The sequence below is a fragment of the Callithrix jacchus genome, chromosome 21 (assembly GCF_049354715.1).
Source record: "Callithrix jacchus isolate 240 chromosome 21, calJac240_pri, whole genome shotgun sequence".
In the NCBI taxonomy this organism is placed as follows: domain Eukaryota; kingdom Metazoa; phylum Chordata; class Mammalia; order Primates; family Cebidae; genus Callithrix; species Callithrix jacchus.
The window spans coordinates 39,391,377-39,417,375 of record NC_133522.1 but is presented as its reverse complement, the minus strand read 5'-3'; the positions used below and the strand labels follow the sequence as shown (position 1 = coordinate 39,417,375).

Below are 25,999 nucleotides of genomic sequence, written 5' to 3'. Positions count from 1 at the left end.
GGCCTACCCACAGTGTTAAAAGAAAAGACCAGATGTTTGAAATCTCTCCTGAGGAAGAATGAAATAGAATGCTAGGAATGCCAGCAGACAGGTGGGACACATGCAGTGGGCAGCAGCACCGGTGATGGACAGGAACACAGCTGCCATCCTTAGCCACAGTGCACGGCTAGCTCAGTGGCACTTGGGCTGGCAGGAGGGAGACAGGTGGCCATCGTTTTGATCTGACTCATCTCATCCAATGCAAGTCCAGTGACAGGCTTTTTCAAGATTTTACACATGGAAAAGAACGTAGGAAACGTTTGTCTCAACTCATGTAATTTCTTTTTTTCTTCCTTTTTTTTGTTTTCTTGAGAGAGAGTCTCACTCTGTCGCCCAGGCTGGAGCGCAGTGGTAATCTTGGCTCACTGCAACCTCCACCTCCCAGTTTCAAGCGATTCTCCTGTTACAGCCTCCCCAGTAGCTGGGATTACAGGCATGCACCACCACACCCGGCTAATTTTTGTGTTTTTAGTAGAGACCGGGTTTCACCATGTTGGCCAGGCTGGTCTTGAACTCCTGACCGCCGATGATCTGCCGGCCTCAGCCTCCCAAAGTGCTGGGATTACAGGCATGAGCCACTGTGCCTGGTGTAATTTCATTTTTAAATAGTTAAGTGCTTACCTGTATGTTTAGGATCTATAACTGAAGATGTTTTTTCTTTCCCCAAACAAGCAAATGTCCTCTTTGTAGTGACTGAGGGAAGGCGAGGAGCTCAGGCTCCCAGTGTGACTCCTGCAGAAAACCTTATGCTTGACAGAGTTCATTGTTGGTCATACAAAATCCTGCTGTAGCTCTTCACTTGTTTTACTTTCGCTTTCATCTTCATTAGAATAATTTCCCGAATCCTGGCAGTTTTGGGAACTGTATTGTTTATGATCTTCATCAGTTTGATTAGTTTCTTCTACTGTAGCAATTGTGCATATATTTTCGATTATAAAACATTTTTCAATTTTTTCTTCAGAAGTTGAAAGCAGAAGATTCTTCAATGACTGTTCAGAGAAATACTAATTTAAAAAAAGGGAAGGAATAGAAATCAATTATTTAGAATAATAATTCCTTTTCTAGTTATAATAGCTTTAGTTTCTTATGTCCATTACTGAGAAAACCATCTTCTGACATGCACATTAAAAAGTCACCTAAGAACATACTAATCGCCTTATAATGTTTAAAATCATCATTAGTGAGGTCACTCATATCTTAGTACCTTTTGTGGTGAGTCTTTGAAGAGTACCTGAGTGGAAGGTACACTGTGCCATCAGGAGTAGGTGGCGGAAGAACTTGGGAAAGGAAAGGAGTGGGAGGGCACTGAGATCATGACATTTTTTTTTGACATAATAATTTTTCTTTCTAATCCATAGATATCCAGAAGTACAAGTGAGAAATTATTAGCTACTATAACTAGTTTTAAGTTTGTTTTAAATAATAGCTATGAATATTAGTACATAGGATGACATTTAAAAACTCGGGGTAGAATAGTGAAATTGTTAATATTTACTGAGCAGTTGTAGAGTGGTGAGGCTCTCTGCTTTACGTCCTTTGCTCCTCACACCCCTATGGGGTGGTTTACAGCCAAGGGTACTTGCTTACTTCCCCTTATATGATTTGCTCAAGTTCACAAAACCCACCCTAGATGAACCCATCATTTCCCAGGAACAGATTCTGTGCTTAGGCGTTGACATATAGTGCTTTCATTTAATATTCTAACTTCATAGAAGTGCCAAACAAAAAACTGCGCTGGGTCATAAAAAACAATTCTCATGTTTTCAGTTATTTCGTTTTATGTGATTTCATCCATAAAATACACTTTCTACACTGGTAGAATATTTCAGGCTTCTGGATATATACAGATGCTCCTAACTTACGATGGGATTATGTCCTGACAAATACATCACAAATTGAAACAGTGTAAGTCGGGGACGTCTGTGCTGTGAAGAATCCTATCATAGACTTTATTTCCTTAGAGACAGAGTCTCACTCTGTCACCCAGGCTGGAGTGCAGTGGCGTGATCTCAGCTCACTGCAACCTCCAGCTCCCAGGTTCAAGTGATCCTCCTGCCTCAGCCTCTTGAGTAACTGGGATTACAGGTGAGTGCCACCACGCCCAACTAATTTGTATATTTTTAGTAGAGACAGAGTTTCACCATGTTGGCCAGGCTGGTCTCGAACTCCTGACCTCAAGTGATCCACAAAATGGATCCTCCAGGGATCCTCACCTCAAATGAGCCAGCCTCCCAAAGTGCTGGGATTACAGGTGTGAGCCACTGTGCCCAGCCAAGAATCACAGACTTTAAATGATTAAACAAATGCCACAGTGAATCTAGGAATTGCCAGAGTTGCCAGAAAAATAGGGAATTAAGGACAATCATTTCTATCCCATGCTATATTATTAAATTACTGTTTCTAAAGTTAATTGACTAAAACTTTGAATAAAATACCCAAATCAGTTTCTATTATTTTCTGGATATATCCTGTTGAAATCAAACACATTTCCTGTTCATTTCCTAGCTGTTGACAAAAAAATACAAAAAGCAACATACCTCATCTATATTGGAAGAAGGTTTAAGTGATGGAAAGAACACATAATTGATGCATCTCAGGAGGACTTTCACACCATAAATGAGAGCTGGGATAGCAAATAATGCAGTACAAATTCCAACTATAAACCAAATTTTAGATGCATTTCCTAAAAATACATACGTGATGTTTAGCATGAATGTTTTGACATACAAATGTCTTAACAGTGCCGATCGCTTATGTGAAAGACTAGCCATATGAAAGGAAATATAAAATCTATTAAACAATACTTTTTTTTTTAGACAGAGTTTCACTCTTATTGTCCAGGCTGGAGTGCAATGATGCAATCTCAGCTCACCACAACCTCCACCTCCCAGGTTCAAGCGATTCTCCTACCTCAGCCTCCAGAGTAGCTGGGATTACAGGTATGTGCCACCATGCCCAGTTAATTTTGTATTTTTAGTAGAGATGGGGTTTCTCTCCATGTTGGTCAGGCTGGTCTCAAACTCCCGACCTCAAGTGATCCACCTGCCTCAGCCTCCCTAAGTGCTGGGATTACAGGTGTGAGACTCTGCCTGGCCTAAATAATACCCTTAAAAATATTTCTGGTAGCACTGAGTCCACAGCTACTACAGACAATGACGTTTACATTTAAAGACTGGTGTGGAACTGAAGTAAGAGAACCTCAGAGAGGAAGACGATACTGACATACAAGCCAAACATGCAAGCATCCTTCAGCACTTTTAAGTCATACAACCAGCAAACTTTAATAGATATGCTGTGACTAAGCCTCTACCAGTCAACACTAGAAACTGTAAAACAGAAAACGAGACTAAACCAGTTCCCACATAAAAAAAATTCAGTTGAACTAAGTGATTTCCACATGATAAATATGTTAAGGATTATATTTAAAAAATTAAAAACTAATAGTCATATTAAATGTTAAAGAGCAACTAATTAAGAAAATTAATTATATGGACACTAGATGAAATATAAAGCACTCAAAAACGCTGAATTGAGAATTAAGCATTACAAGTATTTTCTAAAAAGTCTACTTTTGATTCATATAGTTCATGCAGAAAACATTCTATATATTTTTTGCAGTAAAGAGAAAATGTTTTACAATTTTCAATGTACAGTATTGAATTACTTTTATTATGTCTAGTTACATTTTTAAAAAAAGACAATAAAAGATTCTGACCTGGTTTTGTTTTCACAAACACAACATCACTAAAAGCACTGCTTTTATTCCACTTTTCATCCATGGCGTGAGCTCTGGCTTTGACACAATATACAGTCAGTGGTTTCAAATTAGGAACAATAAAATCAGTTTTATTCTTGAAAATTTTTCTCTAGAAAACATAATTAAATCATTGATAAAATGTAGTCACCTCGTGAAATCAGGAAATATGTAGTTTCTCAATTCTTTTATGTTCAATCTAAGATTGGCCTCTCCTACGTAGTTGGAATGTGCTGTTTTTTTTTTGAGACAAAGTCTCACTCTGTCACCCAGGCTAGAATGCAGTAGTGCAATCTGGGCTCACTGCAACCTCCTCCTCCTAGGTTCAAACGATTCTCCTGCCTCAGCCTCTTGAGTAGCTGGGATTACAGATGCAGATGCCACCACACCCAGCTAATTTTTTTTTTTTTTTTTTCATAGAGATGGGGTTTCACCATGTTGGCCAGTGCTAGGATTACAGGGTATATGTTTAAGAAATATAAATTTGTTGGCAGGGCATGGTGGCTCTTGCCTATAATCCCAGTAGCACTTTGGGAGGCCGAGGCACGCAGATCATGAGGTCAGGAGTTCGAGACCAGCCTGACCAACATGGTGAAACCCCATCTCTATTAAAAATACAAAAATTAGCCGGGCATGATGGTGCATGCCTGTAATCCCAGATACTCAGGAGGCTGAAGCAGGAGAATGCCTTGAACCCAGGAGGCAGAGGCTGCAGTGAGCCGAGATTGCACCACTGCACTCCAGCCTGGGTGACAGAGAGGGACTCCATTAAAAAAAAATAAATAAATAAAATGTAAATTTGTTTCAGAGAACCCATTATAACCAAATCAGAAAGTTAAAAATGCTCCTGCCAAAAAAGCATAGGATATATTCCTAAGAGAACTCGAATTTATTGATAAGTCCATGCTAGGTCTGGTGTAACTGCCATTGTATTACCTCTGATTAGTGTCAGAATGGTCAAGAGAACTGGCCTCAAACTTCCTTATTAAGAGGTATCGCTTCCAGCTGTGTGCTTCCTTATTAAGCGGTATCGCTTCCAGCTGTGTGGTCTTGCCTGTGTGGGTTTGCCTGGGATTCACACCTGTAATCCCAGCACTTTGAGAGGTCAAGCAGGAGGATCATTGGAACCCAGGAGTTCAAGATCAGCCTGGGCAACATAGCGAGACTCTGTCTTTACAAGAAATTTCAAAAAAAAATTAGCCAGATATGGTGGCATGAGCCTGTAGTCTCTGCTACTTAAGAGGCTGAGGAAGTAAAAACAAAAACAAAAACCTGGGCAACATGGTGATAAAACCCCATCTCTATAGAAAATACAAAAAATGAGTTGGGCATGATGGCATGTGCCTGTAGTCCCAGCTACTTGGGAAGCTGAGATGAGAGGATCACTTAAGACCAGGAAGTCAAGGCTGCAGTGAGCTGACATCACATCACTGCACTCCAGCCTGTGCAAAAGAATGAGAACCTGCATACACATACATAAATGTATAGCAAAACCACCTCAACATTCAGTGGCTCACAGCATAATTAGGTAGTTTTCTCACTCACAAGTCTACAGATTGGCCGGGGAGTTCCCATGGAGGCCATGCATGGGGTTTAGGTTGGCTCCACCAGGCCAAACCCTGAAAGCACACTTAAGGCCTCTGCTCTCAGTATATCTACTCGGGCTCCAGCAACCACAGTCCAGTGATGCATGGATGAAGGCACCATCCCAAGTATTTGCCAAACAGCAATTTAACTGATTATATCATCCGGCAGGGTTGTTTTGAAGAATGATCGAGACAATTCATGTACAATACTTAGCATAGTACCTTACACATAAGTATTCACTAAGTTTTTTTTTTTTTTTGAGATGAAGTCTTACTCCCATTGCAGAGGCTGGAGTGCAGTGGTGTGATCTCGGCTCACTGCAACTTCCACCCTCTGGGTTCAAGCAATTCTCCTTCCTCAGCTTCCCAAGTGGTTGGGATTATAGGCGTGTGCCACCATACCCAGCTAATTTTTGTATTTTTGGTAGAGATGGGGTTTCACCATGTTGCCCAGTCTGGTCTCGAACTCCTGACCTCAAGTGATCTACCCTCCTCTCCCTCCCAAAGTGCTAGGATTACAGGCGTGTGCTGCCACGTCTGGCCTCAATAAGAGTTTCTATAATTATTGATGTATTACCCAGTATAGGACAAGATGGCAACTACAATTTATTGAATTCTACTACTTGTCCAGCAGTGTACTCGGTATTTTAATATTTGTTACTTCCTTTTAAACCTTATAAACATCCTTTTGAAAAGTTTAGTTGCTATGATTATCACCACTTCAGAGAAGAGGAAGCAAAGTCCCCAAGAGGTAAAGCACCTTGCGTAAGGTCACACAGTTTAGTAGTGTGAGATACAAACTTAGGTTTGTCTGATCTACAGGCATCTGAAAACTGACCATAATTCTCAGTGGGCTACATTATGCTGTGGTTACAGTGTTGTCAGACAGTTAAAAAGGGAAGCAGCCCAATCAATGGAATTTGCTTAGATTCCCAATAGAAAATGGAGTCAAAGAATTTACCAGCCTGACTGCACAGGATTTTTAAAGGTCGATCCCTGACTATAATTCCACAAGGGAAAAGTAGTCTAGGGAACAGGGATTAGCTGATGGTGTATGTTATCTCTGTCAGCGGTATCTGAATTTTAGGGTTTAGACCAGTGTTTGTCAACTCTTTTCTCATTACCTCCCCCACTAAACAACTTTCGGACAATGTTTTTCTAATCCTTCCCCATCATAAAATTAAATACTAAGGAATACGGTTTTGTTGGGCAAAGCTAACTTTGGGAGAATGCTTTCCAATGCTTTTGGAGCAACACAAACAATTGTACGATCTAAGATTCTTTTGTCCCATAAGAACCAATTTTTGTCCCCTTGGAGGTGCCACCAGGGGACATTTGACAATATCTGGAGATGTTTTTGGTTTCACAACTAGGAAGGAACGCTACAGGCATCTTGTGAGTAGAAACCAGGATGTTGCACCACACAGGACAGCCCCTCCCAAGGAATTATCCGGCCCAAAAGTCAACAGTGCTGAGAAACCCGGGTTTAGATGAATACATGGGAATCATGTTAAAAATGCAAATTCCTGAGTTCCATCCCCAGAGTCTCACTTAGTAACAACAACAGGCTCAGGAGTCTGTATTCTGAAAGCAAACGGGCCCAGACGCAGCTCACCCATAACTCTACCATGCAAAATATGAAAAATGCTCATGTTCTTCATACCGTAAATACCTTAGTTAATCACATTTTTAAAAATATTTTTTTATTTTGAGACAGGCTGTTAGTCACTCTGTCACCCAGGCTGGAGTGCAGTGGCATGATGATAGCTCATTTCAGCCTTCACCTCCCAGGCTCCAGCAATCCTCCCACCCCAGCCTCCTAAGTAGCTGGGAATACAGGTGCACACCACTGCACCAGGCTATTATAACATTTTTTGTTGAGACAGGGTCTCTCTATGTTGCCCATGCTGGTCCCAAACCTCTTGGCTCAAGCGATTGTCTCACCTCGGCCTCCTGAACTGCTGGGATTACAGGCCACTGCACCCAGCCCACATAAAGTAAAAAATTTCCCCCCAATTTTAAATTCAAGCTTTATTTACCTAAATCATAGTTATAACTCTAAGTTATGAAATAATACTATACAGTCTTTTTACCTCAGCATTTGAAGTGTTTTCCCAAAAAATAATTTCATAAGTGAGTGGATAATCCTGGCTCACAGGCTTGCTTCCCGACTCTTTTGGAGCACCAATATAGATATGCAATGAATCACTAGCGGATCTAACATTAAGGACCGGAGGAAGTAGGAAAGCTAGAAAAAATTTATAAGGACACAATGTTCAATTAGAAAAACAATTTTAAGAACTTGCAACAATCAGAGAATTACAATCTCAAGTAAAACCTACTGCCTTACCTTGTATTTCAGTATCAAGCTTTATCTCTTCAGACCAAAAAGATGTGTTATTTCCATCAGATGCTTGTAGGCGGAGAAGGTAAATTCCATTTGGGAGAACATTTTGAGGAAAGACACACTGGGTAGTTTTGACATTTTCACAGTCAGGCATTTGTTTCCATTTATTCGAATGGTTCACAGGATTCCTTTTTAAAAAGGCTCTTTTAAGACAAAAAATTTTTAAATTCAACCACACTGTAATTTAATAAATATTTATTAAGTATTTACAATCTGCCAGATACTATGTTAGGGGCTAAGGTTACAGAAATAAACAGTATCCACTCTCAGGAAACTCACGAACAGTGGAAGAGATAAGCATCTATCATAAAAGAAAACCGGAAGACTGCTGCAGACTGTGAGAAAGTGCTCTCTCTGCTGGAGGTGGTTCATAGCAATGCGGAAGAACGTTCATAGCAATGCGGAAGAACATGTTAGAATTTCCAGGAAACACTGCAAGCCGGTTTGTGTTTTTTTTTTTTTTTTTTCTTTTGAGATGGAGTCTCACTCTGTCACCTAGGCTGGAGTACAGTGGTGGGATCTCAGCTCAATGCAACCTCTGCCTCCTGGGTTCAAGCAATTTTCCTGCCTCTGTCCCCCTGAGTAGCTGGGATTACAGGCACACACCATCATGCCCGGCTAATTTTTGTATTTTTAGTAGAGACAGGGTTTCACCATGTTGGCCAGGCCGGTCTCGAACTCCTGACCTCAGGTGATCCACCTGCCTCAGCCTCCCAAAGTGCAAGCTGGGTTTTAAATGAAAACCATTATTAAAAATTTGCAAATAAAACATTTTTAAAGACAGAGGTAATAAATACTCAAAATTCCATCTTGTCCTAATTCTTTTACTTCATTTTCTTGTCTATGCTCTTGGTGCTATCTTTCTGTATTGTAGCTGGATGATAATGGGGTGCTACTGTGCCTATCTTCCAACTCCATGTTCAGGGACAACAGGCTGGTAGCTAGAAAGTGGCCATGGTGGAAATATTTATATCATAAAAATAAGCAAACACTACAAAATAGGACATTTTCTTTTTGGAAAGCCAGCTGCTAAACATGCGCCAGCATACCAACTGAAAAGCGCTACGACAGAGACCCGCCACAGTGTTATGGGAGCAGGTATAAAAGCATGAGACTGAAGAGGTTAAGCAGCTTGCTCAGAAAGCAACAGCTAAAAGCATCTCAGCTCCAGCCCAGAACTCTAACAGCCTCCTAACTGGTTTCCTTGTCTCTCCCTAGTGTCTCCTTAGTCCACTGCCCCACGTACCATGTCATCATGTGTACCTTCCTCAAATCCAGAGCTCAGGTTAACTGTCACCCCAACATAAAATCCCAAAAGCGTATAGGACAGACTGAGGCTGACCCTAATCTTGTCCCATTCTACTTATTCAGCTTTCTTCCTATTGCAATCTGGTGTCTGAATGTTCTGCTGCCCTACTCCAGGCTGGAGTGCAGTGGTGTGATCTCGGATCACTGTATTCCCCCCATAGAAAGACATCCTCCCCACTGGAGAAGGCAAAATTCTGATATGGCCCCCAAGACTCCTGCCCCCTGAAGCACTCATCCTGTATAATCCCCTCCCCTTGAGTATGGGCAAGATCTGTAAATTTGATGGGGGCCCTCCTCTTATAATTAGGTTACATTAAGTGGCAGAGAAGAAGGTATTTCACAGATGTAATTAAGGTCCCAAATCAGTTGATTCCTAGTTAATCAAATGAGAGACTATCCTGGGTGGCCCTGACCTAAATAGATGAGCCCCTTCAAAGAGCATCAAGGCCAGGCGCGGTGGCTCACGCCTGTAATCCCAGCACATTGGGAGGCTAAGCCTGGCAGATCACTTGAGGCCAAGAGTTTGTGACCAGTCTGACCAACATGGTGACACCCTGTCTCTACTAAAACCACAAAAATTAGCTGGGTATGGTGGCACGTGCCTATAGTTCCAGCTATTCAGGAGGTTGAGGCAGGAGAATTGCTTGAACTCAGGAGGTGGAGGTTGCAGTGAGCCAAGACTGTGCTACTGAGCTCCAGCCTAGGTGACAGAGACTCTGTCTCAAAAACAAACAAACAAACAAACAAACAAAAAAAATACAAACAAAATTAGCCAGGCATGGTGTATGCCTGTAGTCCCAGATACTCAGGAGGCTGAGGCAGGAGAATCACTTGAACCCAGGAGCTGGAGGCTGCAGTGAGCCAAGATCATGCCATTGCACTCCAGCCTGGGTGACAGAGTGAAACTCCATCTCAAAAAAAAAAAAGGATCTAAAGGTCAGACTCTCCCTTCCTGATGGCCTCTGAGAAGCGAGCCCCCATGAGTTCTAGAGCTGCAAGAAATAAATTCTGCCAACAGCATGTGAGCTTGGGAGCGGACCCTGAGTCACGTGTGAGACTGACACCTTGACTGCTTAGCAGAAGATGCAGCTAAGCCATGTTTGGACTCCTGACTCACAGAAACTTTGAGACAATAAACAGCTGTTTAAGTTGCTAAGTCTGTGGTAACTTGTTACAGAAATGGAAAACTAGTACCTAATACTCGTCTACTTAGAAAAATATGAATTAACAATCAAGGCCTTGTTCATACCTCATCTCTTTCCTTGTGGCTTCTTTGGTCTCTTTAGCCCCTATTCACCTTTACATTTTCCATTTCTGAACCCTTATCATTTGTATATACTCTTCAGTCCTAAACCACACAATGCTTTGCAGCGTCGGCTAACTGCTTTAAATTTCTAGAACCATGTTTCATTCTGTTGACTCTTTCCATTTCTCCAGTACAATGTGCTAAGTACCTAAAAGAAGCTTAGAGATCAGCCATCAGAAATCCCTATCATTATCTATTTGGTGACCCTATTATCTATTCACTGCTGAAAGTGAGGTATACACAAAAGATTACTGAACAGTTTCCTGGTTGGTTTGTGAGGTTATATATGTATTGTGGGGCACATATGCACATGAATACATTTCCATCCTACCAGTCACCCTTGGTTCAAAATTAACACTAAAAGATGGAGAGAAACTGATCACAGCAGTACTCACACCTCCCTTCTCCCTCACTTTTTCTCTTTCCAGTCTTTTCTAACTTTTCCTTCCTGTCCTAGCTATACTTCCCTTTGCTCTCTCTATTCCTCTGTCACCAATGTATATCTTTCTTTCTTTTTTTTTTTTTTTTTTTTTTTTTTTTTAGACAGAGTTTTGCTCTTGTTACCCAGGCTGGAGTGCAATGGCGCGATCTCGGCTCACTGCAACCTCCGCCTCCTGGGTTCAGGCAATTCTCCTGCCTCAGCCTCCTGAGTAGCTGGGATTACAGGCACGCGCCACCATGCCCAGCTAATTTTTTTTGTATTTTTAGTAGAGACGGGGTTTCACCAGGTTGACCAAGATGGTCTCGATCTTTTGACCTCGTGATCCACCCGCCTCGGCCTCCCAAAGTGCTGGGATTACAGGCTTGAGCCACCGCGCCCGGCCCAATGTATATCTTTCTATCTCTTTTCTCCCCATAACCCACTTTTTCTTCTACTTAATTTTCCTTTTCTCTATTCATCCCCTATAATTTTCCAATCAATATAAACTACATGCAGTTTTCTTTTATGAGTTTTTTAATTTTAGTTTTTAGAGATGGGGATCTCAGTTGCCCCAGCTGCAGTGTGGTGGCTATCTGTGGGTGTGATCAGAGCACACTGTAGCCTTAATTCCTGGCCTCAAGTAATCCTCCTGCCTCAGCCCACTGAGTAGCTGGGACTATAGGCATGCACCACTGCACCTGGCCATTTCTCTTTCATTTATGCAGTGCCTAGATTTCATCTGTATTTAGCTAGTCTCTACTCAACCACACAGAACACAGTTCTTTCCAACTTTCACTAATTTCCCACTGAAGTAACCACTACAAAATTTTGTCAAAACCACTAAAGTAATAAAGAAAATAGGAAGGCTAAGTTTTTGAATTGAACAAGCAAGTTGACTGAGGCCATTTGAAGGACTCATGGAAGAAGTGAGTTCTTAAGAAAAAGATCAGGCCGGGTGCAGTGGCTCACGTCTGTAATCCCAGCACTTTGGGAGGCTGAGGCGGGTGGATCACAAGGTCAGGAGATCAAAACCAGCCTGGCTAATATGGTGAAACCTCGTCTCTACTAAAAATACAAAAACATTAGCTGGGTGGGGTGGTGGGCACCTGTAATCTTAGCCACTTGGGAGGCTGAGGCAGAGAACTGCTTGAACTCTGGAGGCAGAGGTTGCAGTGAGCCAAGACTGTGCCACTGCACTCCAGCCTGGGTGACAGAGCAAGACTCCATCTCGAGAACGATCCAAGATGGCTGATCGCTAACATCTCGGGATTGCAGCTCCCAGTGAAAGTGCAGAGAACGAGAGGACGCCACACTTTCAGACAAATTTTTGTCGCTCACGGAGCAGAAGATTCCCAGTGGAGGAGCCCCACGAGTCGCCAGCGTGACTCTTGTGGCCGCCACAGCGGTTTTGCCAACACTTCGGCATGGCAGCTCTTGGTGCAGAGTAAACGGGACTGGTTCCCCTTCTGACCGACGTTTGGAGCTCCAGGAAGGCAGAGTCGCCTCGTAAGGACTCAAGAAGGAAGCCAGACTGGAGATTCCTGGGCAGAAAAGCACCATCGGTCTTAACGCCGCTGTTTTGGCTGGTGCAGTGGGTTGCTCATATTTCGGCTCTGGGAATTAACAACTTGGACGTCCACTCAGAGACCTAATTTGAAAGTTGGTAATTACAAAGACGACAGCTGGATAAATTTACAATCATGGGAAGAAACCAGCGTAAAAAGGCTAAGAATACTCAAAATCAGAATGCCTCTCCCTCTAAAGAGGATCACAGTTCCTCATCAACAAGGGAAGAAGGCCTGATGGAGAACGAGTGCATCCCATTAACAGAATCAGGCTTCAGAAGATGGATAATAAGAAACTTCTGTGAGTTAAAAGAACATGTTGTAGCCCAATGTAAAGAAACTAAGAACTTTGAAAAAAGGTTTGATGAAATCCTAATGAGAATAGACCATTTAGAGAGTAACATAAGTGAATTAATGGAACTGAAGAATACAATACGGGAACGCCAAGAAGTATGCACAGGTTTAAACACTGGAATTGATCAAGCAGAAGAAAGGACATCAGAGGTCGAAGACCAACTTAATGAAATAAAACGAGAAGACAAGATTAGAGAAAAAAGGATAAAAAGGAATGAGCAAAGTCTCCAAGAAATGTGGGACTATATGAAAAGACCTAATTTACGTTTGATAGGTGTACCTGAATGCGACGGAGAGAATGAATCCAAGCTGGAAAATATTCTTCAGGCTATAATTCAGGAACATTTTCCTAACCTAGCAAAGCAGGACAATATTCAACCCCAGGTAATACAGAGAACACCACAAAGATATTCCTCAAGAAGAGCAATCCCAAGGCACATAATCGTTAGATTCACCAGGGTTGAAACGAAGGAGAAAATACTAAAGGCAGCCAGAGAGAAAGGTCAGGTTACCCACAAAGGCAAGCCTATCAGACTTACAGCAGATCTCTCAGCAGAAACTCCACAGGCCAGAAGAGAGTGGGGGCCAATATTCAACATCCTCAAAGAACAGAACCTTCAGCCCAGAATTTCATATCCAGCCAAACTAAGCTTCACAACTGAAGGAAAAATAAAATCTTTTATGAACAAGCAAGCACTCAAGAGATTTTATTACCACCAGGCCTGCTTTATAAGAGCTTCTGAAAGAAGCATTACACTTAGAAAGAAACAACCAGTATTAGCCTTTCTAAAAATATACCAAAAAGTAAAGAGCATCAACATAAAGAAGAATTTACATCAACGAATGGATAAAACAGCCAGTTAACATCAAATGGCAGTAACCCTAAATTTAAATTGACTAAATCCCCCAATCAAAAGATGCAGCCAAAACCCAACAGTATGCTATATCCAGACCCATTTCACATGCAAGGATACAAAAAGACTCAAAACAAAGGGATGGAGAAAGACTTACCAACCAAATGGAGAGCAAAAATAAATAAATAAATAAACAAACAAACAAATAAATAAATAAAAAGCACGAGTTGCAATTCTCGCATCTGATAAAACAGATTTTAAAGCAACAAAGATATAGTGGTAAAAGGATCAATGCAACAATAAGAGCTAATGATTCCAACACCCAGATACATAGAGACTTAGACTCCATGAGATAGAAAATTAATAAGGATATCCAGGACTCGAACTCAGATTCGGAACAAGTAAACTTAATAAATATTTATAGAGCTCTCCACTTTAAATACACAAAATATACATTCTTGTCAATACCATATCACACCTACTCAGAGGTTTAAATGAAATATTGACTGGCCATTATTAATACCCATTTTTTAGAATAAAGCAACATTTCCATTCTCTCTCCCTCTTTTTCTTCCTTCACTCCTTTTTTTTTCTTTCCTTCTCAAAAAAAAAAACACTCCATCTCAAAAAAAGAAAAAACAAATATCAAGGTCAGTGTCAAGTATCCCAGGTTGGGGAAATAACACAAGTAACTAGTCACACCTTTTTTTTTAAGCCAGTAAGAACCCTAGATATTACAACACATACATCTATTTTACAAGTGAAAAAATTAAGGCCAACAGAGGTTAGTTACTGGCAGAACTAGGGTTAGAAATGAGATTTCTCAAGTTTCCAATATCATACCCACCTCCCAGTCGGTCATTCTGTGTGCAAGGAGTGAAAAGAAGCATAATCAAAACACAATGGGCAAAAGGAAATGTATGGAATAGAACTTACTGGAGCCACTGAACTTGAAAGGTCATATTTGCATATGCATAATCCCACTTAAGAACGTAGCTCTGATTTAGAACACTGACTTCTATATTTTTTGGTGGAGGTAGTTTATTTTCAACTAGAAGCCAAAGAAAATATATATTAAAAAATAGCATACATCTTTACTCAAGTGAGATAACTGGCAAGAAGATAAAGGCTCAGATTTTTATCATTATAAGGTAATTAAACATGGTTTTTATTCACACTATGTAATACTACCTAGCCATTTGAAAGAATACAGGCCAGGTGCAGTGGCTCAAGCATGTAATTCCAGCTCTTTGGGAGGCTGAGGTGGATGGATCACCTGAGGTCAGGAGTTTGAGACCAGCCTGGCCAACATAGCAAAACCCCATTTCTGCTAAAAATACAAAAATTAGTTGGGTGTGGTGGCACATGCCTGTAATCCCAGCTACCTGGGAGGCTGAGGCAGGAGAATTGCTTGAACCTGGGAGGTAGAGGTTGCAATGAGCCGAGATCATGCCACTGCACTCCAGCTTGGGCAACAAAGTGAGGCTATGTCTCAAAAAAAAAAAAGAATGCTAAGATTAAATGAAGAATGTAATAGATCTGTACGGACTAATACAGAATGTTATCCCCAACACACTGGGTTAAGTAAGCAAGCTGTAAAGTACATCTAGTAAGATTTTATTTTGCAATTTAAAAAACAAAACCCAAGAAACTGTGGGTCTGTGTATATGGTTACGTAAGCTCTGGAAACAGCTGTGAAAGGTTATACACAAACTGCTAAGCAAGGCTCATCTCTGGTGAATGGAATTGGGCTAAGAAGGGAAAAGACGACTTCACTTCAAACTCTTCTGTAATGTTTGATGAAAAAAATAAAGCGTATAAAGTTTACAATGAAAATAATAAATCCCAGCTCCTCCCCTTGACCTTAATTACTAGAAAGGTGTAAATACATCAGGATGCTGTCATGTTTTAACATTCCACTTATAAAGGTATACTTTCAGGAAGAGTAACTTGTCTAATAACTAGTAGACAAATTACTCTAATAACTAGTAGACAAATTACTCTAATAACTAGTAGACAAGTTATTCTTCCTGACAGTATACCGCTTCCTGCTTGCAGAACCCACAGTTCAGCTACCCACCCCCTTACGTGGATTCTGAACAAATGAATAGTTTTGTCATTACAAAATATCTGAATTTTTTTTTCTTTTTTTTGAGACGGAGTCTTGCTCTGTTGCCAATGAGGGAGTGCAGGGGCGCAATCTTGGCTCACTGCAACCTCTGCCTCTGGGATTCAAGCGATTCTCCTGCCTCAGCCTCCTGGGTAACTGGGACTACAGGTATGCACCACCATGTACAGCTAATTTTTGTATTTTTAGTAGAGACAGGGTTTTACCATGTTGGCCAGGCTAGTCTTGAACTCCTGACCTCATGATCCCCCCCCTCAGCCTCCCAAAGTGCTGGGATTACAGGTGTGAGCCACCGCGCCTGGCCTTTTTTCTCTTTTTTAAAATGGAGCCTTGCTCTTTGTCTCACTTGCTCCCCACAGGTGTGCAGTGGCATGATCTTGGCTCACTGCAACGAACACCTCCCGGGTTCAAGGGATTCTCATGCCTCAGCCTCCCAAGTAGCTAGGACTACTGGTACATGCCACCATACCAGGTTAATTTTTTTTTTTGTATTTTTAATAGACACGGGGTTTTATCATGTTGCCCAGACTGTTCTCGAACTTCTGGCTTTAAGTGATCTGTCCACCTCAGCCTCCCAAAGTGCTGAGATTACAGGCATGAGCCACCACACCCAGCCTGAACTTTTAAGTACAATTAATTTTCATCACCATTTGAGACAAAAATTCCAAATAACATTTATTTTGCTTTTGTAAATGTTCTAATGTTTTTGTTTTAATCTATATTAACCTATCATATAAACTTCAGCAAATATGGAAAAAATGCCAAAATTATTGTAGATAATCTGTATATATATTTATTGAATCTGAAGCAAAACATCTTCCTTACCTGTGGTCTTTATACAATATACTGGACCATAGAGACCAACTTTTGATGCCTTGGGTAGTGCTGCTTTAACTTTTAAACAATAGGTAGTCTCTGGTGAAAGTTTATAAATTTTATGTATGGAACAAATATTTTTAATCTCTTCCTATAATAAAAATAGAAGTTGGTTCTTTAAAAAAGTATAAGGTCAAATTTTAAGATTAATTCACCTTATTTTTCTCTCACATCGATTAAACAAAGGTAAAAATAATGCTTACTTCTCCACTTGAAGAGTTTTTCCAGATAACTAAGCTGTATCTAAAGCTTAAACCATCCAAAGCCCACATGACACTATTTTTTGTTCCAGGAGGAGAGATGTTTATCATTATTGCCTTATCTTCAGCTTCCAAATGTACTTCTGGAGGACCAATTTGAGCTGCAAAAAAAATCGAAAGAATTACTATGGATCTTTGGAGGTTACTAGCCCTACATCACCCATGGGTACCCAGAGTTCAGTGGTGACAAAGGAATGAGAAAAAGACAGATTAAGAGAGAAAGTGGGACCAGGGGGCCATCACTTATTACTGGAGTAGACAGTGAAGGCCCCGAACTCTGATCATCCACACTATTTATTGATTACAATCACTTTGATCTATAGGATGGGGTGGAGTGATGGCGGAGTGAATCAGTGGCCAGAACTGCTGTGTCATCCTAAGGATAACAGGGCGGGTTGGAAGTTTCACAAAACAAGAACACGTGGTTATCTTTAGCTTATTATCTATGTACAGTTGGTGGAACAGGGACCTTACAAGGAGCCTACAAGTCTGGCTACGTCATAATGCTATGAAGGGGTTTTACATCCTTGAGCACAATGTTTATGGTAACAGAGCCGAGGTCACCCTGCACTGGAACATGAGGCATGGAGAGGCCTTCCTCTTGTTGTACCTTGTTTACGTGTTACTCGTAACCAATTTATGTAGGCACTCTGTAAGTCCTTTCTCCTTTGCTACTTTTCCCAACAGATCTTTATTAATACAATGCCCAAACCTTCATTCAACAAATAATTCTGAGCACTTAATATGTGCCTGGCACTTCTAGGAGTCAAGAGCATACAGACGGTATAGAAAGCTGTGAGATCCCCAGTGGAGTGACACACAAAGTGAAGAGCTTCAATGACAGCCCAGCAGTCCAACACTGAAAAGTTGGAAGATGAAGTGATCAATGAGCAGGAGGAGAACCAGGAAAGAGCAACGCCCCAGAGATCCAGTAAAGGAAAAACTAGTGATGACCACATCTGTACTACAGAGGGATGAAGCCAGAAAAGGACTGGGAATTTGCTTGGCATTGTGGAGGCTGCTGTGACCTTGAGAAGAGTAGTTTTAATAGTGTTAAGGAACAGAGTTTGAATGGAAAGGGCTGAGAGGGAATGGGAAGAAAAGTTGTACAGAAAGGGAGTACACATCATTCTTGGTAAAGGGCAGTGGTCCTCGAACTTTTTGGTCTCAGAAACCTCCCTTTTTTTTTTTTTTTTTTGAGATATGATCTAGCTCTGTTGCTCAGGTTGGAGTGCAGTGGCACAAACATGGCTCACTGCAATCTTGATCTCCCTGGCTCAAGTCACCCTCCCTCTTCAGCTTCCTGAATAGCTGGGACTGCAGGTGTGCACCACCATGCCTGGCTAATTTTTACATATTTTTTGTAGAGATTGTGGCGGGGGGTCTCACTGTGTTGCCTAGGCTGGTCTTGAACAATTGGCCTCAAGTGATCCTCCCACCTTAGCCTCCCAAAGTGTTGATATTTTACATTCTTAAAGAAATGATTGAGACTCCCAAACAGCCTTTATTTATGTGGGCTATATCTTTTTATATTAGCATATTAAACATTAAAAATGATAAAGTTTTCAATCCATTTTAACTAATTAATCCATTAAGAAATAACAATGACAGCTGGGCGCGGTGACTCAAGCCTGTAATCCCAGCACTTTGGGAGGCCGAGGCGGGTGGATCACAAGGTCAAGAGATTGAGACCATCCTGGTCAACATGGTGAAACCCCGTCTCTACTAAAAATACAAAAAATTAGCTGGGCATGGTGGCGCGTGCCTGTAATCCCAGCTACTCAGGAGGCTGAGGCAGAAGAATTGCTTGAACCCAGGAGGCAGAGGTTGTGGTGAGCCGAGATCGGGCCATTGCACTCCAGCCTGGGTAACAAGAGCGAAACTCCGTTTCAAAAAAAAAAAAAAAAAAAAAAGAAAGAACGATGACAAAACCTATTATATGGTAACGAACACTGGCTACGAGGAACATAAAAACTCAAGAGTAGTGCTGTTTTACATTTTCTTTCAAATCTTTAGAATGTTTAGATTAATAATGCAGATGAAATTTACATAGAATTCGCTAGTGACCATATCACCACATCACACATCAAACAGGCTTCTCTGGAAAACTTCACTGTGAACACGAGGAAAACAAACAAACAAAAAAAAAGGCAAGCAAGTCTTCGATTTGTTATAAATATAGCTTTGTCTCTGTGGCCCCCTGAAAGGGCCTTGGAGAACACTCTTTGAGAACCACCACTATTGGGAAAGTAGGAAAAAACGGAGCCATAGCCGGAAGAAGTGAGGATTTAAGGAAATTTTTGTTCTTTTTAAAAGACGTTTGATTTTACATCATGCAAATGAATGGCTTGGAAAGTGTACTGCTCTAGTAATAATTACTTAAGAACATAATTCAGCGAACAACTTTTTCTTACCTTTGTTATATGGTGTAAATGGGTCAACCTCATACCATGAAGAAGTGTTTTCTTTTTCTGCTCTTATACGCAATTTAATTTCTTCATAAACACTCAACTTGAGTGAAGAAAAGTTGCATTTGGTACTAGTAATATTCTGACACCCAGGCAATTTTCTCCAATTATCCGTCCCAGATCTTTAAAGTAAAAAAAACAAATAAGTGAGCAAATGTATAAATATGTGTCAAATACTTTCTATTTACTGATATTATAAAGCTATTATGATTTAAGAGTTATTTCTTCTACTTGAGCTAATGTCCTATTAACATTTTAGTGTATACCCTTCCACCCTTTTTCAATGCATATAAGCCAAGTTATTATTTATAAAACTGATTTTTCCTGTAATCCCAGCACTTTGGGAACCCGAGGCGGGTGGATCACGAGGTCAAGAGATCGAGACTATCCTGTCAACATGGTGAAAACCCGTCTCTACGAAAAATACAAAAAATTAGCTGGGTATAGTGGCAGGCGCCTATAATCTCAGCTATTTGGGAGGCTGAGGCAGGAAAATTGCTTGAACCCAGGAGGAGGAGGTTGCAGTGATCACGCTACTGTACTCAAGCCTGGACCACAAGAGTGAGACTCTGTCTCAAAAAAAAAAAAAAAAAAAAAAGAAAGACCTCGGAATCAGTATGGTTTCAGGGTTTCCTCTGCCCTCTCCAAAAGCAAACCATCCCTTCTGCTTGCTTGTCTCCTATTATTATAATAATTTCTTCTATACATTGCCAGAAACCAAGAAACTTAAAATGTTTAAATAAACAAGTAAGTCTTTGGAAGTAGAACTGGCCAATCAGAAAGCTGAAGTGATATTAGATTGTTCCTTTTGAAAAAGCTACAAACATGAAGAAATCAAGTGGGAATGGAGTATAAAGCAGAAAAGGACATGTTACCCAGACAGGGGAAGAAGAGCTTGCAGGGAAACTGAGGGACAGAAATAAACTTAGATTTCTTTTCCTTTTTTTTTTTTTCCTGAGTCTGTTGCCTAGGCTGGAGTGCAGTGGTGCGATCTCAGCTCACTCCAACCTCCGCTTCCCAGATTGAAGCAATTCTCCTGCCTCCGCCTACCAAGTAGCTGGAATTACAGGCGTGTGCCACCATGTCTGGCTAATTTTTGTATTTTTTTACAAAATACAACAGGGGGTATTGCCACGTTGGCCAGGCTGATTTTGAACAACTCCTCACCTCAGGTGATCGGCCCACCTCAGCCTCCCAAAGCGCTGGGATTGTAGGTGTGAGTCACCACGCCTGGCCAATTTAGCAGATTTCAAAATTTTTACCCACGTTTAAGCTCATCGACCTTAAGTCAACGAGAAACTGTCTTCTGGGAAGGCATTTTTGTCAAGCCTAATTCATTAGCTGATTTATTTATTTTTAATAATATCACAGATGCCATTTTTAAAGATGATTTAGATATTAGAAACCAGAGATGATGCCAAAATAATTTTGTTGCTGACCCATATACAAGTCTATCTTATTTTTAATAAAGGAAACATTTTTAAGAAATTACCAAAAATATACACTAGCATATGAAATACTTCATTCTTGGCTAGCTTTCACTTCTAATTTATGTATCTGAGGCCTGAGATTAGAGCTGGCATTAAAAATACCTTAAACATTCTCAAAAGGTTCCATATCAGAATCTATTTCTAAAAATCCAGAAACTCTCATTATAAACAGAAAACCTTATCAAAAATTTAAAACTTAATATAATTTCAACCCAACCTCACTGTTCACATCTGTCTTTCCTGTTTCAGAAGATGCTGATGCATGCTGCGTTAAAACCGTTTTCACACCAAATCAAGATATTGCAGCAGTAGCTACTTTTATATTTTCCTAAAAAAAAAAACCCACACAAATCTGGCTGGGCACGATGGCTCATGCCTGTAATCCCAGCACTTTGGGAGGCTGAGGTGGGCATATCACCTGAGGTCAGGAATTCAAGAACAGCCTGGCCAATATGTGAAACCCCATCTCTACTAAAATACAAAAATTAGCTGGGCATGGTAATGGGTGCCTGTAATCCCAGCTACTCCACAGACTGAGGCAGGAGAATCAGTTGAACCCGGGAGGCGGAGGTAGCAGTGAGCTGAGATGCGCCACTGCACTCCAGCCTGGGCGACAAGAGTAAGACTCCCACTCAAAAAACAAACACCACCACCAAAAAAACACAATCATTATCACATGTAATAATTAGCTCAGAACAGAATATAATCTGAAATATGAATATGTAACCAATGTAATATTTGTTTCATGAAATCCATTTCATAATACAACTTCATGCCATCTTCACTTCTCCCGTTCACTGAGGCATCCCTAAGTAGTCAGAAGAGTGCTTGCCATGAAATACATTCAGTATTTGTTTTTTTTTTTGAGACAGAGTCTTGCTTTATTGCCAGAATGGAGTGCAGTGGCACGATCTCAGCTCATTGCAACCTTTGCCTCCTGAGCTCAAGTGATTTTCCTGCCTTAGCCTCCCAAGTAGCAGGGATTACAGGCATGCACCAGCATACCTGGCTAATTTTTGTATTTTTAGTAGAGCTGGGGTTCCATCTTGTTGTAGGGGTTGGTCTCAAAATCCTGACCTCAAGTGATCCTCCAGCCTTGGCCTCCCAAAGTGCTGGATTACAGGTGTGAGTCATCGCACCCCAGTAAATATTTGTTGAATGAAAGAATGAATGCCTCACATCACAAACATACGACATTTTAGATGTAAGTTATAAACACTGATATTTTAGGTCACATATGTTCTATAAGGCACTGGAATTGTAACAGTTATTTATTCATCTGCGTTTCATTACTGGTGGTAAATGTGCTATATTCTAAGAAATATTATGTTAAAAAATACCTGTCTGCTGCTGACATTAATTACATTTAAATTGATCACTTACTCTGTGTCATCTTCCTGAGAACTTTATATAAAATGACTCAATACTCAGAAGAACCTTCTTCATTAGCTATCTTATTTCTAGGGTTTCCCATCCCAGCATGCCTGGGGCACTTCTGGTTTAAGCTTGTTCTTCCAGCTTATCTACAATTTAACGGGCTCTTTTTACTCTCAAAAGTATCCCAGTTTGACTGCTAAATTGTATGTTGCCATATTAGTTATCAATTCAATTTAACAGAAAAGGAAATTGAGACACAGAGAATAATTAGCAGAGGATGGATTTATAGGCGACCAGCCTCAAGTTCATACCACAATGCTACAAACTTGTAGTCTGCCATATTTTTGCAAGGTAACTGTCTATAAAGCTGGTGGAACAAAATAAAATAAGAACACACTGAAATGTGGCATTCAGTGCTAAAGTCAGAATGGGGGGCAGAAGATTATCATGGACTGAAGAATTTAGTATAAGCAATAATGTATGACGGAACAAAAGTATGAGAACATTGTAGGTTTTTGTTCTTTATTATAAGGGTAACTTTATGTTTAAATTTTTTTATGCTTTATTTTTTAAAGTATGTATTTGTATAAATTTATGGGGTACAGGTACAGTTTTGTTACATGTACATATTATGCAGTGTTGAAGTCAGGGCTTTTAGGGTATCCATCAAAAAACATACATTGTACCCATTAAGTAATTTCTCATCCTCCATCCCTCCCACCCCCTCACCCTTCCAAGTCTCCAATGGCTATCATTCTGCATTCCACAGCCACGTGTATACATTGTTTAGAAGGTACAATACTATCTTTCTGTGTCTGACCTGTTTCACTTAATGGACACCAGTTCCATCATGTTGCTACAAAAGACATGCTTTCATTCCTCTTTATGGCTGAGTAATATTCCCATTGCACATATATATATAAAATATATATTATTTTACATATATACATATATACAAAATATATATTATTTTACATATATACAAATATATATTATTTTACATACATACATACACACACACACACACACACACACATACACACAACATGTTTTCTTTATTCAGCCATCCACTGATGGAACCTTAGGTTGATTTCACATCTTTGCTACTCTGAATAGTGCTGTGATGAACATAAGAGTACGTTTGTTTTTAGTATAATAATTTCTTTTCATTTGGGTAGATAGTAGTGTGATAGCTGGATGGAATGATAGTACTATTTTTAGTTATTTGGGAAATCTCCATACTGCTTTCCATAGAAGTTGTATTAATTTACATTCCGCCAATGGTGTGTAAGAATTCCCTTATTTCCCCATCCTCACCAATTTTTTTTTTGAGACAGAGTCTTGCTCTGTCACCCAGGCTGGAGTACAATGGCACAATCTTGGCTCACTGCAACCTCCACCTCCCGGGTTCAAGGGATTCTCCTGTCTCGGCCTCCCAAGTAGCTGGGATTACAGGTGACTGCCACCATGCCCAGCTAATTTTTGTATTTTAGCAGAGACAGGGTTTCACCAAGCTGGTCTCAAACTCCTGACCTCAGGTGATCCACCTGCCTTGGCCTCCCAGTGCTGGGAATACAGATGTGAGTTACCATGTCTGGGCTTTTTTTACCTTTTAATAACAGCCATTCTGACCTAGGGGAGACAATATCTCACAGAGGGTTTAGTTTGCATTTCTCTGGTGATTAGTGATGTTGACCATTTTTTCATATACCTGTTGGCCATTGGATGTTTTCTTTTGAAAAGTATCTTTTCCTATCTTTTGCCCACCTTTTGATGGATTTGGGTTTTATTGTTGATTGAGTTTCTTTGATATTAAGCTCTTGTTGGATATATATTTTGCAAATATTTTCTTTATACAAGTAACTTTAAATAAGGGTAATCTAAAATAATTTCTTCTCTACTTAAAATAGTTGTTCATAAGGAAATTCCAAACTAAGAGAAAAAACAAAATTGGTAACAAAACTCAAAGTTCAATTTAATGAAAATCTCTAGAGAGAAAAATTTTTAACTTATCAATTCTGAGAAAAGTCATATATGCATTTATATATACATACATATATATACAGTGTGTGCATGTATATCATATATACAGTGTGCATGTACATACATATATATACAGTGTGTGCATGTACATACACATATATAGTGTGCATGTATACACACATATATACAGTGTGTGCATGTATACACACATATATACAGTGTGTGCACGTATATCATATATATACAGTGTGTGCACGTATATCATATATATACAGTGTGTGCACGTATACACACATATATACAGTGTGTGCACGTATACACACATATATACAGTGTGTGCACGTATACACACATATAAACAGTGTGTGCACGTATACACACATATAAACAGTGTGTGCACGTATACACACATATATACAGTGTGTGCACGTATACACACATATATACAGTGTGTGCACGTATACACACATATATACAGTGTGTGCACGTATACATATATACAGTGTGTGCATGTATATACATATATATACAGTGTGTGTATGTGTATATACATACATACACATACGCAATTCCTGAAGCTTTGAGATTCGTATCCCAGTTTTAGTTACAACTCGAGAACAGCAGTGTCACAACTGTGGCTTAAGTGGTGAGATCCTGGTTCAGGAGGGGCTAACGCCTTATTTCTTAAATTGCCTGCTTTTTCTTGGACAGGGGAATATGGTTAGCAGGTGGGGCCTCAACACCTAACCAGAAAGCAAGGTACTGTACTTCCTGATCTGCGTTCCCTTCTATATTCCTCCTCCTGTTTGCCTTTCCTCTTGAATTATTAAGCAGAAAGTGCTAAAGAAGAGATATCGACATTCTAGAAAATCTGAGTCTTTGGAAATGCAGGGCCTAAAATATTGATTCTTAATTTAATCAATTAATTAATTTATTTGGACGGAGTCTCGCTCTGTTGCTCAGGCTTGCCCGCCTGCCTGCCTTTTTTCCTCCCTCCGTCCTCCTTTTTTTCTTTTCTCTCTCTCTCTCTCTTTCTTTGAGACGGAGCCTCGCTCTGTTGCCTAGGCTAGAGCGCAGTGATGCAATCTCAGCTCACTGCAACCTCCGCCTCCCAGGTTCCAGTGATTCCTGCCTCAGTCTCCCGAGTAGCTGTGAGTACACGCACGTACCATCACATCTGGCTAATTTTTGCATTTTTAGTAGAGATGGGGTCTTGCCATATTGGCCAGGCTGGTCTCAAACTCTTCACCTTGTGATCTGCATGCTTTACCCTCCCAAAGTGCTGGGTTTATAGGTGTGAGCCACCGCGCCTAGCCTTATTTATTTATCTTTGAGATGGAGTTTTGCTCTGTCTCCCAGGCTGGAATGCAGTGGTGTGAACTTGGCTCACAGCAACCTCTGCCCCCCGGGTTCAAGTGATTCTTTTGTCTCAGCTTCCCTAGTAGCTGGGATTACAGACACAGGCCACGCCTGGCTAACAATATATTTATAAAGTGTATCTAGGTCAGGACGGTGGCTCAAGCCTGTAATCCCAGCAGTTTGAGAGGCTGAGGTGAGCGAATTACCTGAGGTCAGGGGTTTGAGACCAGCCTGGCCAACATGGCGAAACCCTGTCTCTACTAAAAATAAAAAAATTAGCCAGGCATGGTGGCATGTGCCTGTAATCCCAGCTACTCAAGATGCTGAGACAGGAGAATCGCTTGAACCCAGGAAGTGAAGGCTGCAGTGAGCCGAGATTGTACTACTGCACTCTAGCCTCGGCAACAGAGCAAGACTCCATCTTAAAAAAAAAAAAAAAAAAAAAAAGTATCCAGCCTGCAGCA

At 40.5% G+C, this 25,999-nt stretch overlaps 1 protein-coding gene across 5 annotated transcripts in view; it reads right to left on the bottom strand.

Annotated features, from left to right (window-relative positions):
* Window positions 1-317: 317 nt before the first annotated feature.
* Window positions 318-25,999, bottom strand: part of IFNAR1 (interferon alpha and beta receptor subunit 1) — a 29,877-nt gene continuing 4,195 nt past the window's right edge. For 2 of the 5 annotated variants that reach the window (XM_054249145.2, XM_002761395.6), the window contains 9 exons: window positions 19,273-19,448; window positions 16,802-16,959; window positions 16,548-16,689; window positions 14,531-14,645; window positions 7,730-7,929; window positions 7,473-7,627; window positions 3,755-3,905; window positions 2,577-2,722; window positions 318-1,043 (listed from right to left, as the gene is read on the bottom strand). In XM_054249145.2, the coding sequence (XP_054105120.1) occupies window positions 810-1,043; window positions 2,577-2,722; window positions 3,755-3,905; window positions 7,473-7,627; window positions 7,730-7,929; window positions 14,531-14,645; window positions 16,548-16,689; window positions 16,802-16,909 (1,251 nt within the window). In that variant the 5' untranslated portion in view covers window positions 16,910-16,959; window positions 19,273-19,448 and the 3' untranslated portion in view covers window positions 318-809. Of the gene's footprint in view, window positions 1,044-2,576; window positions 2,723-3,754; window positions 3,906-7,472; window positions 7,628-7,729; window positions 7,930-13,279; window positions 13,399-14,530; window positions 14,646-16,547; window positions 16,690-16,801; window positions 16,960-19,272; window positions 19,449-25,999 lie in introns of all 5 variants that reach the window. The other 3 variants (XM_078358736.1, XM_078358735.1, XM_054249144.2) reach the window with 3 other exon arrangements.